At 40.0% G+C, this 15,068-nt stretch overlaps 1 protein-coding gene and 1 long non-coding RNA gene across 2 annotated transcripts; both read right to left on the reverse strand.

The window, feature by feature from the left end:
- Positions 1-8,314: 8,314 nt before the first annotated feature.
- LOC148731675 (uncharacterized) lies at positions 8,315-10,730 on the reverse strand. Its single transcript, XR_016001272.1, has 3 exons — positions 10,560-10,730; positions 9,688-9,755; positions 8,315-9,006 (listed from the first exon to the last, which is right to left on the reverse strand). It is a non-coding gene; the product is annotated as an uncharacterized LOC148731675 (long non-coding RNA).
- A 2,108-nt stretch (positions 10,731-12,838) lies between these two features.
- LOC148731676 (uncharacterized) lies at positions 12,839-15,039 on the reverse strand. Its single transcript, XM_088760196.1, has 2 exons — positions 14,866-15,039; positions 12,839-14,726 (listed from the first exon to the last, which is right to left on the reverse strand). The coding sequence occupies exons 1-2, from the start codon at positions 15,037-15,039 to the stop codon at positions 13,647-13,649; spliced, it is 1,254 nt and encodes a 417-aa protein (XP_088616322.1). The 3' UTR covers positions 12,839-13,646.
- Between the last annotated feature and the right edge of the window lie 29 nt (positions 15,040-15,068).

The following is a 15,068-nucleotide window of genomic DNA, read 5'->3' on the forward strand; positions in this document are numbered from 1 at the left end:
CACTCGATACTTACCTCGTAATGTTGTCTAGACTGACGTGTCAAATTAAATCTGTTGATAGATAGCCATGTGCCGAACCTCACTTCTCAACACCTTTCTTGTGAAAATCCTTCATTAAATTTTGCCCCGTAGAGATGCTACGTGAAGAAAAAGTAGACCCCCTCCTGACTTTGCGCTATTCAATAGCGCAAAATCGGTAGGGGTCAAGAAATTCAAAGTCGTATAAAGCTCGTCGGGCGGGGCGTGGCGGGTGACTGTTGTACAGCAAATTTAGGCCCTTGTTTTTTATGTTTCAGTAGCTTTGATTTGAAAAATAGCAAAAACAACGAGAATATTAACTTTCCATTGATGTCACTGGCGCGCGCTTCGTGATAGGCACTGGATGTAAAGCATACGAAATATTCTACAGAAACGGAACTCCTATCCCTACACAACCACTAAAACAAGCGCTTAGGCTAATTCTCCAAGAAAATTCTTTCCATTTTAATGGAAAACACTACCTTCAAACATATGCTACGGTCATGGGCACGAAAATGGTAGTCGCCTTTTCTAATATTTTCATGAACAAGGTAGAGAAAGAAATCCTTGACAAAAGCCTTTTCAAACTGCTTGTTTGGAAAGGTTGCATACACGACATCTCGTTATGGAGTACAAACAAAGCAACAATAGAACGTTTCATTGAAAAAGCAAACAATCATCATCCAACAATAAAATTTACGGCTGAAATTTCCGATAAGGAAACAACATTCCTGGACACCTACATCTTCAAAGGCGAACGATTCGAAAAGGACGCAATCTTTGATGTGCGTACTCATTTTAAACAAACTGAGACATTTCAGTGTACATACTAAGTTTGGCCCTCACGAGTATGTCTTTGAGCGACCGCCCTCTTTTGTAAGATACAAGCGGCGGATTTTCAATGTAAAGTTCGCTCAGTTGTGGTTGTGTTTCTATTAAATGCCAGTTTTTCATGAAGATTTGCTTTAGGTTTAGCACTAATGGTTGGTATTGTGTAACAAAGGCAAGATTCGTTGGTTCGTCTTAACATGCGCTGGGGAGTCTTGTAGGCCTGTCAACCCCATTTCGCATTGAAAGCTTTCATGAAGGAAAACGAATAAAAGCAATATCGGTTGGGGGAAAAAGAGGAGAAACTTACCGAATTGGCTCTACTTTACGGCAAGGCGAAGTAGAAGCTGTTCAACACAGCGACTACACTATGTCATCGATGGTTTCGCGCCATTCTTCATACTCGATGACATCATGCCCCCCCTAGCAGATCGCTCTTCCATTTGCGGTTTGTATTTTTGGTGGTTTCGGCGAGATAGCGTAATGTAGAATGGTACAGCGTACATACAAACAGTGTAGCGTTGCGTGAAATGGCTCAGCGTGATGTCGCATGGTACAGCGTACACACGAATGGTGTAGCGTTACGTCGAATAGCTTTGCAGAACATCAGACGCTCCCGCTGAACATTAAATTGCTCAAAATTACATGAAATATTTCGATGTTGTGGCAAATCGTCAAGCTTGCTTGTGGCGTGACGTGAAGGCTGAGCTATTTCACGCAACGCTAAACCATTTGTCTGTACGCTGTATCATTTGACATAACGCTGAGCTATTTCACGCAACGATACGCCGTTTGTATGTACGCTGTACCATTTGACATTACGCCGTACCATTTGACATTACGCTGAGCCATTTCGCACAACGCTACACCAATTGTGTGTACACTTTACCATTCCACATTACGCTGAGCCTTTTCACGCAAAGCTACATTGTTTGTATGTACGCTGTACCATTCGACATTATGCTGAGCCATTTCACCCAAAGCTACACCGTTTGTGCGAACGCTGTGCTACTCCGTATTACCCTGAGTCATTTGAAGCAACGCTACACTGTTTGTGTACTGTATTGCAAATGAGCGCTAGATATATTCGCAATTTAGCTGGTCCATTTCACAATTTCATGTTCCAACTCGACATGGGGCAACTAGACCGTTTATCATTTGACTAAACTATTTATGTTTAGGCTGTTCTGTTTCATGAAGGAAACCTAGACTGCATGTCTATAATTTGGCCATGCCATTCTTTTATTAGCTATGCTATCCTGCAGCTGATCCTTAAACCATCTTTGTATCTACTGATTTATTTGACATCCTTGTATTTTTGGTGGTGACGACCGCCTGTACATTACCACATTACCACCAAAACCACCAAAAATACAAACCGCAAATGGAACAGTGATCTGCTGGGGGGCATGACGTCATTGAGTGTGAAGAATGGCGCGAAACCATCGATCACATATTGTAGTCGCTGTGTTGAAGAGCCTTCACTTCGCCTTGCCGTAAAGCAGAGCCTTTTTTCTGCAGTCGATATTGCTTTTATTTGTTTTAATTAAATTGGCAACAAGACTTGATTCTACCAAGGTTTGCCGGCCTCCCGGTTTCCCACAGTTTGCACGCATTGGTGTACCTGAATGTTTGAAGTGTTAAGTAATGTTACGACGTGCGAGAAATGTCGAATGCCAGCTGATAGCCTTGATTTGTTTAGACATTTTTCAAAGAAAGTGATATCGGTAGGCTTTAATTGGTTTTCCGTACGATTAGAGTATTAAGGTAAGACTGCTTACATTTATTATTTTTAAAGAGGTGTACATTATATTACTTTTTTGTATATATTTTTTTCCTGGGTGCAGTGATAGTAAAAGGAAATTCTATTTTTATTTTCTCCATTAAACGTAGATTATAAGCCTGGACCGGAAACAGTTAAAGGTTTTTTTTTTAGCTATGCTATCCTGCAGCTGATCCTTAAACCATCTTTGTATTTACTGATCTATTTGACATCCTTGTATTTTTGGTGGTGACGGCCGCCCATAGTCTGTAGTGAACTAGAAATCTTTCATAAGCTAAACAGCTTTTGTACTACCAGGTTTCTTTTTCAACAATATCAGGAGAATTTTAGAGCTTTTCTTTTAGTAGTCTTACGATTAATTTGTGATCATTCCTGAATCAAAATTAAAAGCGTCTAAACACTGGAAAATTCAGTTGGACCATTTACAGAATTCATGAAATGTCTATAGATCAATAATTTACAGACTTGATAATTTTACTTGTTTAAAACAAAATCTCTTTAAATTTATTTTACAGACATCTTATAGAGTTTTTAAGGAGTTTCCGGTTTTAGGTCTTTATAAAAAGTTTGTAAAATGTAAACAAATTATAAGTGTAGTGATGAGAAGAAATACTTGCAATTTACAGACTTTATAAAATGTACCAAAAATGTTTGTCAATCTACTATTTACAAAGATTTTACCGAAATTAGACGTCCGACATAAGATGTCTGTGAATTACGCTGCTGTAAATGAACACAAACTGAGCATAATAAACTCTGCACATTGACGCAAACGGAGTACCTTAAAATCTCTGTAAATTGACGCAAACGGGTATCGTAAAATCTCTGTAAATTGACGCAAACGAGTACCGTAAATTGACGCAATCTCTGTAAATTGACGCAAATGGGGTAGAGTAAAATCTCTGTAAATTGACGCAAACGGGTATCGTAAAATCTCTGTAAATTGACGCAAACGGCTACCGTAAAATCTCTGTAAATTGACGCAAATGGGTATCGTAAAATCTCTGTCAATTGACGCAAACGGCTACCGTAAAATCTCTGTAAATTGACGCAAATGGGTATCGTAAAATCTCTGTCAATTGACGTAAACGGCACTGTAAAATGGAAAGAGCCGAGTCGACGCCAAAAGCCAAATCGGCCCCAATTTTTTGAGGGCCAATTTGACCCATGTTGGGCCGTTTTGGATAAAAAGAGCCAAATCAGTTCGAGATGGTGCCGATTCTGCCCCTCTTATTTCTGAAATGGCCTCACTAATGACCCTTTTGGCCCTTCCTCTCAATTCGGCCCCTCTAAGGTCCAAATAAAGTGAGGCAGATTTGGCCCCATGAGAGGCCAATACATTCTATTACTGGTAGTAATCTCAGATGATAGGTAGTGCGTTCGAGCTGTCTTGGGTTTACTGTCAAATCCGTGTAACGTTATTTAATTTAGATTTTAGGAGGGGGCTGTTCGGAAAAATTTGCCCCCTCATTAACGCAGTAACTCATTAATAACGTGGGTGAGTTTTCATTGGGCTTAGACAATATGAAACGTAAACCTCTCGTTAATGATTACAATTTGGGTATATATATACAATATATATACAATATATATATACAATTTTGGGTATATATATATATACCCAAGTTTGAGCACTCTGGCATGGCTTAGACGATACCACAAAGGTTGGATCGTTTGGGGTGACCATATTGGTTCTCCTCCATCCTAGCATTAGCACTGCACTGATGAGGCCCAGAAGGCCGAAACAGTACTGTCTGCAGTTAGATATAGCTCTTTGGCATACAAAGCTTTGCTTTCATGTCCAAATTGAGCACTCTAACTAGGATGAGTCATTGCTCTGCAATTGCGCATGCTCGCTAGTGTACTCTAGTTTGAGCACTCTGGCATGGCTTAGACGATACCACAAAGGTTGGATCGTTTGGGGTGACCATATTGGTTCTCCTCCATCCTAGCATTAGCACTGCACTGATGAGGCCCAGAAGGCCGAAACAGTACTGTCTGCAGTTAGTTATATATATATATATAACTAACTGCAGACAGTACTGTTTCGGCCTTCTGGGCCTCATCAGTGCAGTGCTAATGCTAGGATGGGGGAGAACCGAGACGGTCACCCCAAACGACCCAACCTTTGTGGTATCGTCTAAGCCATGCCAGAGTGCTCAAACTAGAGTAAACCAGCGAGCATGCGCAATTGCAACGGCAATGACTCATCCTAGATAGAGTGCTCAATTTGGACATGAAAGCAAAGCTTTGTATGCCAAAGAGCTATATCTAACTGCAGACAGTACTGTTTCGGCCTTCTGGGCCTCATCAGTGCAGTTTTTTTTTTGTTTTTCAGGCGCCCCCGGCCACGGACCCTATAGTGCAATGGTCAGTGCTGCAACGGCCGGACGACATATATACTTAACGGAACCGGAGTGCAATGGTTCCGCCGAGTAACGCCTGAAGGAGGGTACACCAGTACGCCAAAATCGCCCAGGAATCGAACCTGGCCCCCCGGAAGCGCTCCCCGCCTAACGGGGCACCTGAACAGTCGGGGTGTGCAAGGACTGCTGTTGGGTAACGGGTCCCATCATCAGTGCAGTGCTAATGCTAGGATGGGGGAGAACCGAGACGGTCACCCCAAACGACCCAACCTTTGTGGTATCGTCTAAGCCATGCCAGAGTGCTCAAACTAGAGTAAACCAGCGAGCATGCGCAATTGCAACGGCAATGACTCATCCTAGATAGAGTGCTCAATTTGGACATGAAAGCAAAGCTTTGTATGCCAAAGAGCTATATCTAAAAAAAGATTTCCCTCCAAAATTCGTCCTCTATTGCCCGCGCATCTTTCCAAAAGAGTTCTGCGACGAAACTTCAAGATAGATTTCACTCGTGACTTCACCGCAGAGGAGGTTGTGCCTTGGCTTCGGAGCCATGGATTTTCTCTCGAGACTTACGATAGGATAGGTAAGCTCAGCAAACGGTCTGATTTCTCGGCACAACCTCACGTGGAAGGTAAACCTATTCAATTGTTTGGCTTCTTTTGTTACCTTCAAGAAAACGACAATATCGACGGACAAGATCTTTTTGATATTACTCAACAGGCGGATGAGCTGCGCCATTATTTTCCCAACATTACAGAGCGTCTAAAGTTTAAGAAATAGGTGATTTTTGCAAAAACTGCGGACGACCTAACTGCTTCGATGGAGGTAAACACAATAAACCTTATAAGTAAAACGAAGCCTGCCTTTTACTGATTGGACGTATGAAGCAGGCTAATGCTTCAAGTTCCGTTCACAAATTTTTGCCGCCGTAAGTACTGCGTTTACAATATTTTAAAACAGGTGTACAGTGTGAAGTTTTTAAAGGGTTTCAGTTCTTGTTATATTTACTGTTGTTCCCCCAATGAACATGACACGGGTCACTCATTTTTAGTTTAGGTTTTAATGGGCAGCATTTTTATGTTTTTTTTTTTTATCATGAGACCCTCTAGCGAGGGGGGGAGGGGGGATTCCTAAGAAGGGAGACACCAATTAGACGGGATGTACCAACTGAAGAATTTCTTCTTTCTTTTAACACGATGATGCACTTCAATCAACAGGAAGCTATCATTATCAAGAACCAACCACCCGATGCAAAATGACTAAAATAAAAATATGATCACATAAATTCCTCTATTCATTTAATCAGCTGTCTTCTGAATCTACGTATACTAACTGAAACTGTGAAGATTTGATGAAGTTTCCGAGATTTTCAGCACCTTCCCCCTTTCCATCTTTACGTCAACTTTGATAGAGGCTCAATTTTTACCTTCCGTTGAGAGAATGACCCAGTCATGCGCTCTCATTCAACGAATGGTTTCTAGTCCCCATCATGATTTCAAAGGGACGGTATAGTTGACAAATCCCGTCTCCAGTCTGGGTTTTTAATTTCTTTTCTCTTTTTAGCTCAAAACGCTGCGCCAAATGTATTAGACAAGATTGAAAATATTTCCATGGGTCTTAGTCATTCTTTTCCTTGGTTTTTGTTGCATCTTCTTTGTGTCGCGCATAGCACTCTTGTATACAGGGAAATAATCTGTTGCTACCGACAGTGAAGTACCTTATATATCAATTTGACGAGATTTTAGAAAATTCAATGATGTTCACAATTTTTGTCGCCATCAGCCTCGAATTTCACATCTATGTCAAGCGAATGAAGTTTAAAAAATAATATAGATTAACGGTTCAAAGCACATTTAAGCGTAATTTTTTCTCTGAAATGTTGATGGACCAAACATCATAACAAATGAAGTGAATTCATTTAATAGCTGTCAATAGAACAATCGATATATAGCCTGGAGGGTGAAGCCAGTTGGAGACGTGATTTAAAGTAGTTTAAGGCCTGGGTCAGGAGATTAAATTGCCTTAATAAAATAAACAGCCATATCTCCATAAATATCCAGCCGATTTCGCTGAAACTTTCAGGGACGATAGATATCCATACGAACTTTTACCTTATGGCAACAATGCCGACAACGACGGTCACTTGTCGGGTCACGTGATCAAAACGCTACTCAATCGGTTTTTATCGGAATTGGTAAGATTTACACACACTCGTTACTGATCAATGAATGAGAAAAATACTCAATAAAAAATGCTAGCCATCTACGTTTGGAATGAATTTCCTTCGTTCCTTAAAAAAGAGATTAGAGATTTTTAGGAGTTGAGAAGGAACTTTTCTCAACTTAATGGTCTTTAGATTGTTATCAGCTCTATTTGGAACTTCATTCCAAACGAGAAGATAAAGTTTATCAACACCTTCTTCCATTTCGCTAAAAATAACTGCTTGAAATGAAAAATTCGGCACCGGCGATAGCATTCTGACTACCCCTTTTTAAACTACGAAAGAAGTAGCCATTTTGTCTCTTTTCGAACATAATACATGAACATGACTTGACTACCACATTATACCGCTGACCAAGAAAGCACAAATCAAGTATGGTGGTTATAGTTGTCAGGTCGATCACCGGACAAATATCTGATGGGAAAGTAAAACTGCTGGCTTAGCAAGCCAAAAAACGAACGAATTATTTTTTACTGCTCTAGTATTGTATGTTTTCATCTCCTGTAATTGTAAGATACTGAAATGCTTCAATAATATTACTTCAACTTGTTTGTTGCTTTTTTCGCAATTTCCACGTCCGTGACCGAAAGAAAATAAAAGATGCTAAAATAAATTAAGAGATGTACTGTGGGACTCACTGCATGGGTTGTTGTTTCCCATGAAGTCATATATACAACAGCTTTAATTCTTCTCTTCACATGACAGCAAAATCAACCCACAACATGGACCAAAATTGAGCCGCAGGAGGTGGGAGGTGGAAGGGAGAAATAACTGCTAATATTAGTGCTCCATGTGTTTAAAAATTAAAATCCTGCTCTTAGGTCTTATGAAAATCTGTTGGTAAGAAATGAACAGGGATTTCAACTGGCCTGGCAGCAAGAAAAGGGTGAAAAACAAGGTTATTCAAACTTCAAATGCTCCCCTCCCACCCCATCTTGATGGAGAGATAATTTGCATGTGCACTTTGCACTAATTTCCTGCCAGCTCAGTTGGAGGAATCTGTCCAATTTCATGACGTACAAAATAAAAAAGAAGGCAAAAAAAATATTGAGTGAAAAATGAAATAGAAACAAAATGTAAATTGACATGGAGATTGACTAGGGATTGATTCGCTCATGTTTATTTAAGGAATACTAAGTCCCTTGCCCAGAAAAATTTTTCAACAAAGGACAATGAATCAGAAAAGGCGTATAAAAGCCAGCAATTTGAAGAGAGATATCAGCTCTAAATGGAAAATTTCAAAGAATTTCCCCATTTACATGTGAGCAAAAGTAAGTGTTTCTTTCCATAAATCTTTTGAAGGTCACTAAATACTTACAGGTAGAAAAATAAAGCACAATTACAAAAAAGTATAGTTACATCAATAGGTCTTTTTCTCAAGAAATATAAGGCCATTGATAACCAAATTTCACAGTGGTCACCACCAGAAAAAAAGCAACAGTATCTAAATGCATATTCTATAGAAAGCTGGCAGAAAACTGCCCAGGGTAAAAAATCTCTGCACCAAATAGAATGCAAATGCTGTCTCTTAACAACACCAGCAGAGAGTAGCCTCTTCAAAAAAAGCACAGGTTGTGTGGCAAGCAGAAGGGAGGCATTCACAGAAGTAAAAAGTCAAGCCAAAGAGCTTTCAGGAAAAAAAATCTTCAAAGCAACACCAAAAGAAGTGAAAAACGTAGGGTCAGTGATATATAAGGAATTCGACTCTGAATGTAAGGAGCAACTGGTAAAGTCCTTTACAGAAGTCATGTCCATGGTTTCCGAGGCTGGGTTGACAAACAAAGTTTCACCTGTTGAGGCAAAAAAAAAATCCGTAAAGAAGAGAGAAAATTAAAAAAAAAAAGTATAGAAAATTCCTGAAAAAAAAAAAATTATGTCAACCTTCACCTGGCTCAATGAACATATTTTGCAACCAGGAAAAGGCAAAGAATGGTAGAATGTTTTGAAACCATTGATGAAGCAAAAAGGAGGGTAAAAAATGCCCGAAAGCAGAACACCTGAAGTCATACAGCCTGAAAAATTACACAACAACCTAAACCGCAAACCCAAACCCAGATATTGTGCCAACAGGTATGAAAACCACCTGGCAAAAATACAAGTTCTTGTCCTGAAGGCCACTAGGCAACTACAGTCTGATACAAAATTATGGGATGCAACCTTCTTAATGCAGAATAACTGGCTTCCCAATGCTAATGACTATGAGTTATCAGATGAGGTAACAAGTACTCTTCACAAGAAAAAAGTTGCTCTGAAATTGCTACAATCCTGGAAGATGATTACAGTACATTTGTAAAGTATTTTGATCAAGCATTCTTACCTAATTTTATTCCCTTAAATGATTTAGTCAGGTCATTTAAAAAAGGTAATAAGTCACTTGAAAGTGATTGTTGTCCATCATTTTTACCACCAAAAGCTTCAGATTGAGAGCAAATTTGTTACTGGTAATTAACACTTATTTACTAATTGCTCACCTTCATCATAAGCGAGTCAAAGATTATGTTTGACCTCAGAATAGCTGTGCTGTTGAGCTATCTTGTCGCTATGGATTTAAAAAAAAATACACTGTGAACATGAAATTAGAAAAGAAGTCTCAGGCAACAGTTTACATTACTTGGCTTAAAATTCTACCATAACTTAGATGGCTTCAATTTCACAAGTTGGACAACATACCCTGATGAATGTGGAAGTTGTATAAGAATTTAAGTAAAAATCATAGTTAAGAAAAGGTAATGGTCAGATTCCTATTTGCCATGTTCATGTTGGATTGAGAATGTCTGTGTTATTCGTCACAGGCTGGCAAATCAGTCATTGTTAACTAAGGTTAAAGACGACATCCCAATTTAGTTTGTCACCTCTCTTGGGATCGATTCAATCTAAAACATAGATATGTATACTTTAAATTTCGCTACACATGTATAAGAACACAACTGTTGACACTTAGCTTTTTGCTCTCTCTCATTTTCATACCTTGTAGATTGAGTAATGAACTCTCTTTGTTGAAGCTCATATAAATACATTTACCCACAAAAGTGTTGTACTATAAATCACCGTTAAATTTCTAGCTCGAGATTGAGCCGAGGCATTTAAATTTGGTAAACAACAAAATTTACGCTACGGGTAAGTTTTCACTCCGCGGTTTATTAATTTCCACCTCATCCTACACTGACGAGAATGGAAAATTTCCGAAACATACCAAAACATTTGTAATCTATAATTTAGTAAACGAAAAAATGCGCTTTCCTTGAATAAAACGCTCGTTATTTGGATTTACGCCTCAGAGCATTATGGAAGTTCCGGCAAATTAGAGCTAATTTGCCGAATGAAACACAAAAATACCACTCACCTCAGCTGTAGACCTCACATCTGCACGAAAACAACGTCTTCTAAAAAAATTTCGGTAGATACATCCATGTTCGCCTTCCAAAAGCGTAAAGGCTCTCTGATCTAAACTTCGAACGCGCTATGCGGTAACGGCCGCCACTTTTTTTCTTGAAACTCTGCTGGGGGTCTCAAACCAAGATAAAACCCAGGAGCTTTCGCGCGCGCGCGCGCGCGAAAGCTCCTATAGAGTCCTAAAGTGCTTACGTCACGTTTCCATAGCACCGGAATTCTGTGGTCTAAACAAACCAATATGGCGTCCCTAGCGTGACACATTGTCGTTGACCTCGAACACTTCAAGAGCTATAATAGCGCATTTTATCCTCCAATAATAGAAATAAGATAAAGAGAATCAAGATAACCTTTGGCCTTACTATTGAAGAGTATAATAAGCGGACAAAAGCACCTGGTGAGCAATAATTCGAGTCAAAACGCCACGGAGACGAAGTTTGCGATGGGCCAGTGTTTTCATCCAGATTGCAATCACACATCTGAAAGCCACTGCTGCCGATTCTTTTCGTTTCCAGACCAGAAAAAACATAAAACACTCTATGATAAGTGGATATCATTTGTAAGGTGAGTATTTTTCGAAAAATATATATTTCGATGCTGTACCATCGATTAGAAATAGCTGTTTTTTTTTTTTTTATCTCAAACTGATTCACGATTAGCTGTTTCTCTTTCTTGTCTTATTTCTTTTCTCGCGGCTTTGCCTTTCCTTGTCTTCAGTCTTGATCTAAGATTATTTAGTTACTAAAAAACTATATGATAGTTGTGAGTATCAAAGCTTTTACACTAACTAGTCTTAAGTAACAAGCTCAGAGAAATACTCGCTTCGCATTCACGTCTTAGACTTCAAGGTTAAGCATGTGACCAACTAAACTTTGGGTTTTTTAAGCGCAAGTATAGTAACTGCTTCTGTCTGTTTCTGTTATAGGAGAGGAGATAGAAAGCCCAGCAAACATTCGCGACTTTGCAGTTGTCACTTTAAAGATGGGCGAAAAGAAAATATGCCAACCATCAGTGACAGAAACATGCACAAGCTGTTTGATAGTTTGGACTTGCTGCCAGGTACAGGACCAACACCTCCCAGTACACCTACCCCCAAGAAAAAACGGAAAGTGTCTGCCGAGCCCACGAAATTACCAACTGTAGCATCTGTGCTTGAAGAGATTAAAGAGAACTCTGAACCATGTTCCACTGAATGCTCACAAGAGGAAAAGACAAGTTCCAAAGAAGCTCTGCTGTCAATAGAGCTTGATATGACTTCAACAGAACTTGCTAAACACAAGGAAGTGTCAAGTTACTATAGTGCACACTACTCTGCTAAGAGCTTGAGCCCTGAGGTGATACGGATGGAGACAGGTCTACCCACTAAGGATGTTTTTGATATTGTTGTGGGATATGTTTCAAGATTCAAGGGTGAAATAAACTATTATGCTGGATGGAAGGTTGAGGCGATCACACTTGAGGACCAGATATTTATCACTCTGATGAAACTGAAACAAAATTATACCAATCTACATTTAGCCCAGTTGTTTTCATGCAGTGTTGCAACTGTTGCTAACATAGTACTAACTTTTGTCCATGTTCTGCATTCTCTCCTGTTCAAAGACATCATGACAACTGTGCCATCTAGAGAAAAGAACAAGATGTGTTTGCCATCTTCTTTCACTGAGTACAGCAGTTGCCGCATTGTGATTGATTGTACAGACATTGAAATTGCTGCACCTAAGCTCATGTCCCAGCAGAATGCTACATATTCCAGCTACAGGGGAATGAACTCTTTCAAAGTCATTATAGGGGTTGCCCCAAATGGAGTTATAACCTATGTTAGTGATCTTTTTCCTGGCTCAGTCAGTGACAAGGTCATGGTTAAAGAGTCTGGGTTTTGTAAACATTTGAGTGCTGGTGATCTTGTTCTGGCAGACAAAGGTTTTCTCATCAGCGATGTAGTTCCAAGAGGTGTTTCAGTGAACATACCACCATTTCTCAACAATGGAAAGTTTACAGAGAGTGAGGCAAGGGCGACAAAATCAATAGCTCGATGTCGCATCCATGTAGAGCATGCAAATGCAAGACTTAAGAGTTTTCGCATCCTTGGCTTCATCCCAGCATTTTTGAGGTGCCATGCTGACAAGCTATGCCAACTGTGCTCAGCTCTTGTTAATTTGCAGTATCCATTGATCAAGGATGGCTGCAACGACTTTGAATTTGACTGAATAGAACTTTTTTTCAACTAAATTATAGTACAATGAGTTTTTAATATTATTTTTGTATTACTAGAAGCCCTACTGTAACAGATCAAATGGTATTGACATAGCTTTGGTCAAAAATATGATGTGGTCAGTTTTACATTTTTCTGATATTCATCTCCTTTATGTTCATTAATACAAACTACTATGTGTTCTGTGAAAATAGATTATAATGAAAACCAGTGACATTCTTAAATTGTCATTTCAACTAAATCCAGGTCAGGGGCATGTGACCAGTATGGAATTCTTTCGTCCAGTAGTTCCAAGTGTGAAAGTCGTGCTGGCTTAAAGGTTTTACTTTTGTGTCTGTGAAGCTGGGAGCCTGAGTCCAGGTGTATAAAACTAAAGCCACACTTCAATTAGCTTAAGGGATGGTGAGAGGTAGTCAGAAAAAATAACCTGTGCTGCATGGATTTTGTTTTGGCTCTCACCCCTTCCCTTTGCATTGCTATGCAAGCCTACTTAAGTGTGGCATAAGTTTTATGTACCTGGGCCCTGTTGAGTAACCAGGATAAGTGTTACCAGCTACCAGTAGCCATTGGTTGCAAAAAAAAATTGTTTAAGCTTGCTTTCAGGAAGAAGGTAATTTATTATTAAGTTACTATGCTAAATGGAAAAATGTGGGTTCTTTATCTTGTGTCTCTATCTGAGTGTAGAATATGTAATGTTATATTAAGAAATTAATGTATGAAATTTAAAAAAATACCTTTTAACATTAGCTACTGCCTATTTACATTAGCTCCCACTCCCCCCCCCCCCCCCCACTCTGATTATGTCCAGCATCTGTGCACCACTTTTCAAAGTTCTCCCTCGGTAATCTTTGGGAATAGTTGATGAAAGTAAAAATCACTCAAGATAGTAATATTGTGCTCCCAAGATTCATCTCGTTCAATCTTGATAACTACACTATCCTTTGTGGTCCATACAACAAAGTAGCAGAATTTGCGCTTTGTCAGGAACATCTGGCCTTGACACTGATGCCAGTAAACATGTGTGGTAGACAGCGTATAATTCCCTTCCTTCTCCTCCAAGTAAAAGTCTTTGTGCCCACAAGCTTCCTTGATTGTCGCATTTCGATGTGTGTAGGGGCACTTACACTCAATCACCGAGTCGTCTCCCACAAGTCCATCAGGGGAAGCACCCAGAACTCCCGACTCGTGTAGCCAAAGGCCGGTCTGTACAGGTGTAAAGTTTGTGATGTTGGTGAAGGATTTCAGGGCCTCAGTCTCATTGTCCTGTCCCCATGCAATTGCTTTAACTCCACTCAAGTTGTATTCCCCAAGTAGTCGCTTGATAAGAGACGGTGTAACTCTTTTTGCCTGGAGGACGGAGCCAAAATTACTGGCAGTCAGGCGGCCTCTACGAGCTTGGTGCCATGCAGGGCTGTTTTGCTGGCCAGCCGTGAGGGTGCTCACAACATTTATGGTTCTCTCCTCTACTTTGGCATTCTCAATCAAGTACTCTAATTGTTTTTCCTTCGTAGATGCCATAAGGAAACCTTCTGAGTAAATGATATCCTCAATCGTCTTGATCGGGAGAGGGGTAGCAGGTTGTGGTTCGGGACTCAAGATCCAGCAGGTCCCTGTAAATTTGCCATAGCGCTTTAGTTCGCTGTACAGCCACATCCGATCTTCTCGGCTAGGATCGCGCGTCAAAGGGCTGTAATCCTTCTTCTTCGGTGGCGCTGGAAACATCTGGCTTGCAGACTGTACGCTTTCTGCCTTTCGCTTTCGTTTCCATTGGCATTCCAGGTCCGTCCTGCTAAGGTTATGGATGCCTGCATAAATAAATATGGCTGCCGCGTGACTGCACTTGAACTCGCCGCGAGGACACTCGCATTCTGTGTTTTTTATTTCAAGGTTTTCATCGAGATAAATCTGATAAAAAGATAATTCGAAACAGACACGTAAGTTGCAATATATATTCCGCAATATAAACATTAAATTGGAGGTGAAATCGGGGTTGGGAGTTCTTCGAATTGAACATACGTGTTGTGATCCCAAATTGGCAACTTACTGTGACTTTGTAGTCCTTATTTTTCATGCTTGCTTGGACTTCACCTTTGATGACTCCCCTGGAATAAATAAAGCTTTGGACATGGTCGGATTTGAAGTGGTTTTCTCCGCGATCAAGCGATTTCCGCTCTCCAGAAAAGAAAGAAACGAGTGAGCATATCGATAAAGACGCCATGTTTGAAGTATGAGTTTAAACTGTTTAGA

Source organism: Stylophora pistillata, chromosome 5 (assembly GCF_964205215.1).
Source record: "Stylophora pistillata chromosome 5, jaStyPist1.2, whole genome shotgun sequence".
NCBI classification, from domain to species: domain Eukaryota; kingdom Metazoa; phylum Cnidaria; class Anthozoa; order Scleractinia; family Pocilloporidae; genus Stylophora; species Stylophora pistillata.

Excerpts from the sequence above, each read along its gene's own strand:
- LOC148731676 (XM_088760196.1), bottom strand. The coding sequence starts at position 15,039 with ATGGCGTCTTTATCGATATGCTCACTCGTTTCTTTCTTTTCTGGAGAG. Across the intron at positions 14,727-14,865 it reads ATAAGGACTACAAAGTCACA|ATTTATCTCGATGAAAACCT; the intron begins GTAAGTTGCCAA and ends TCTTTTTATCAG.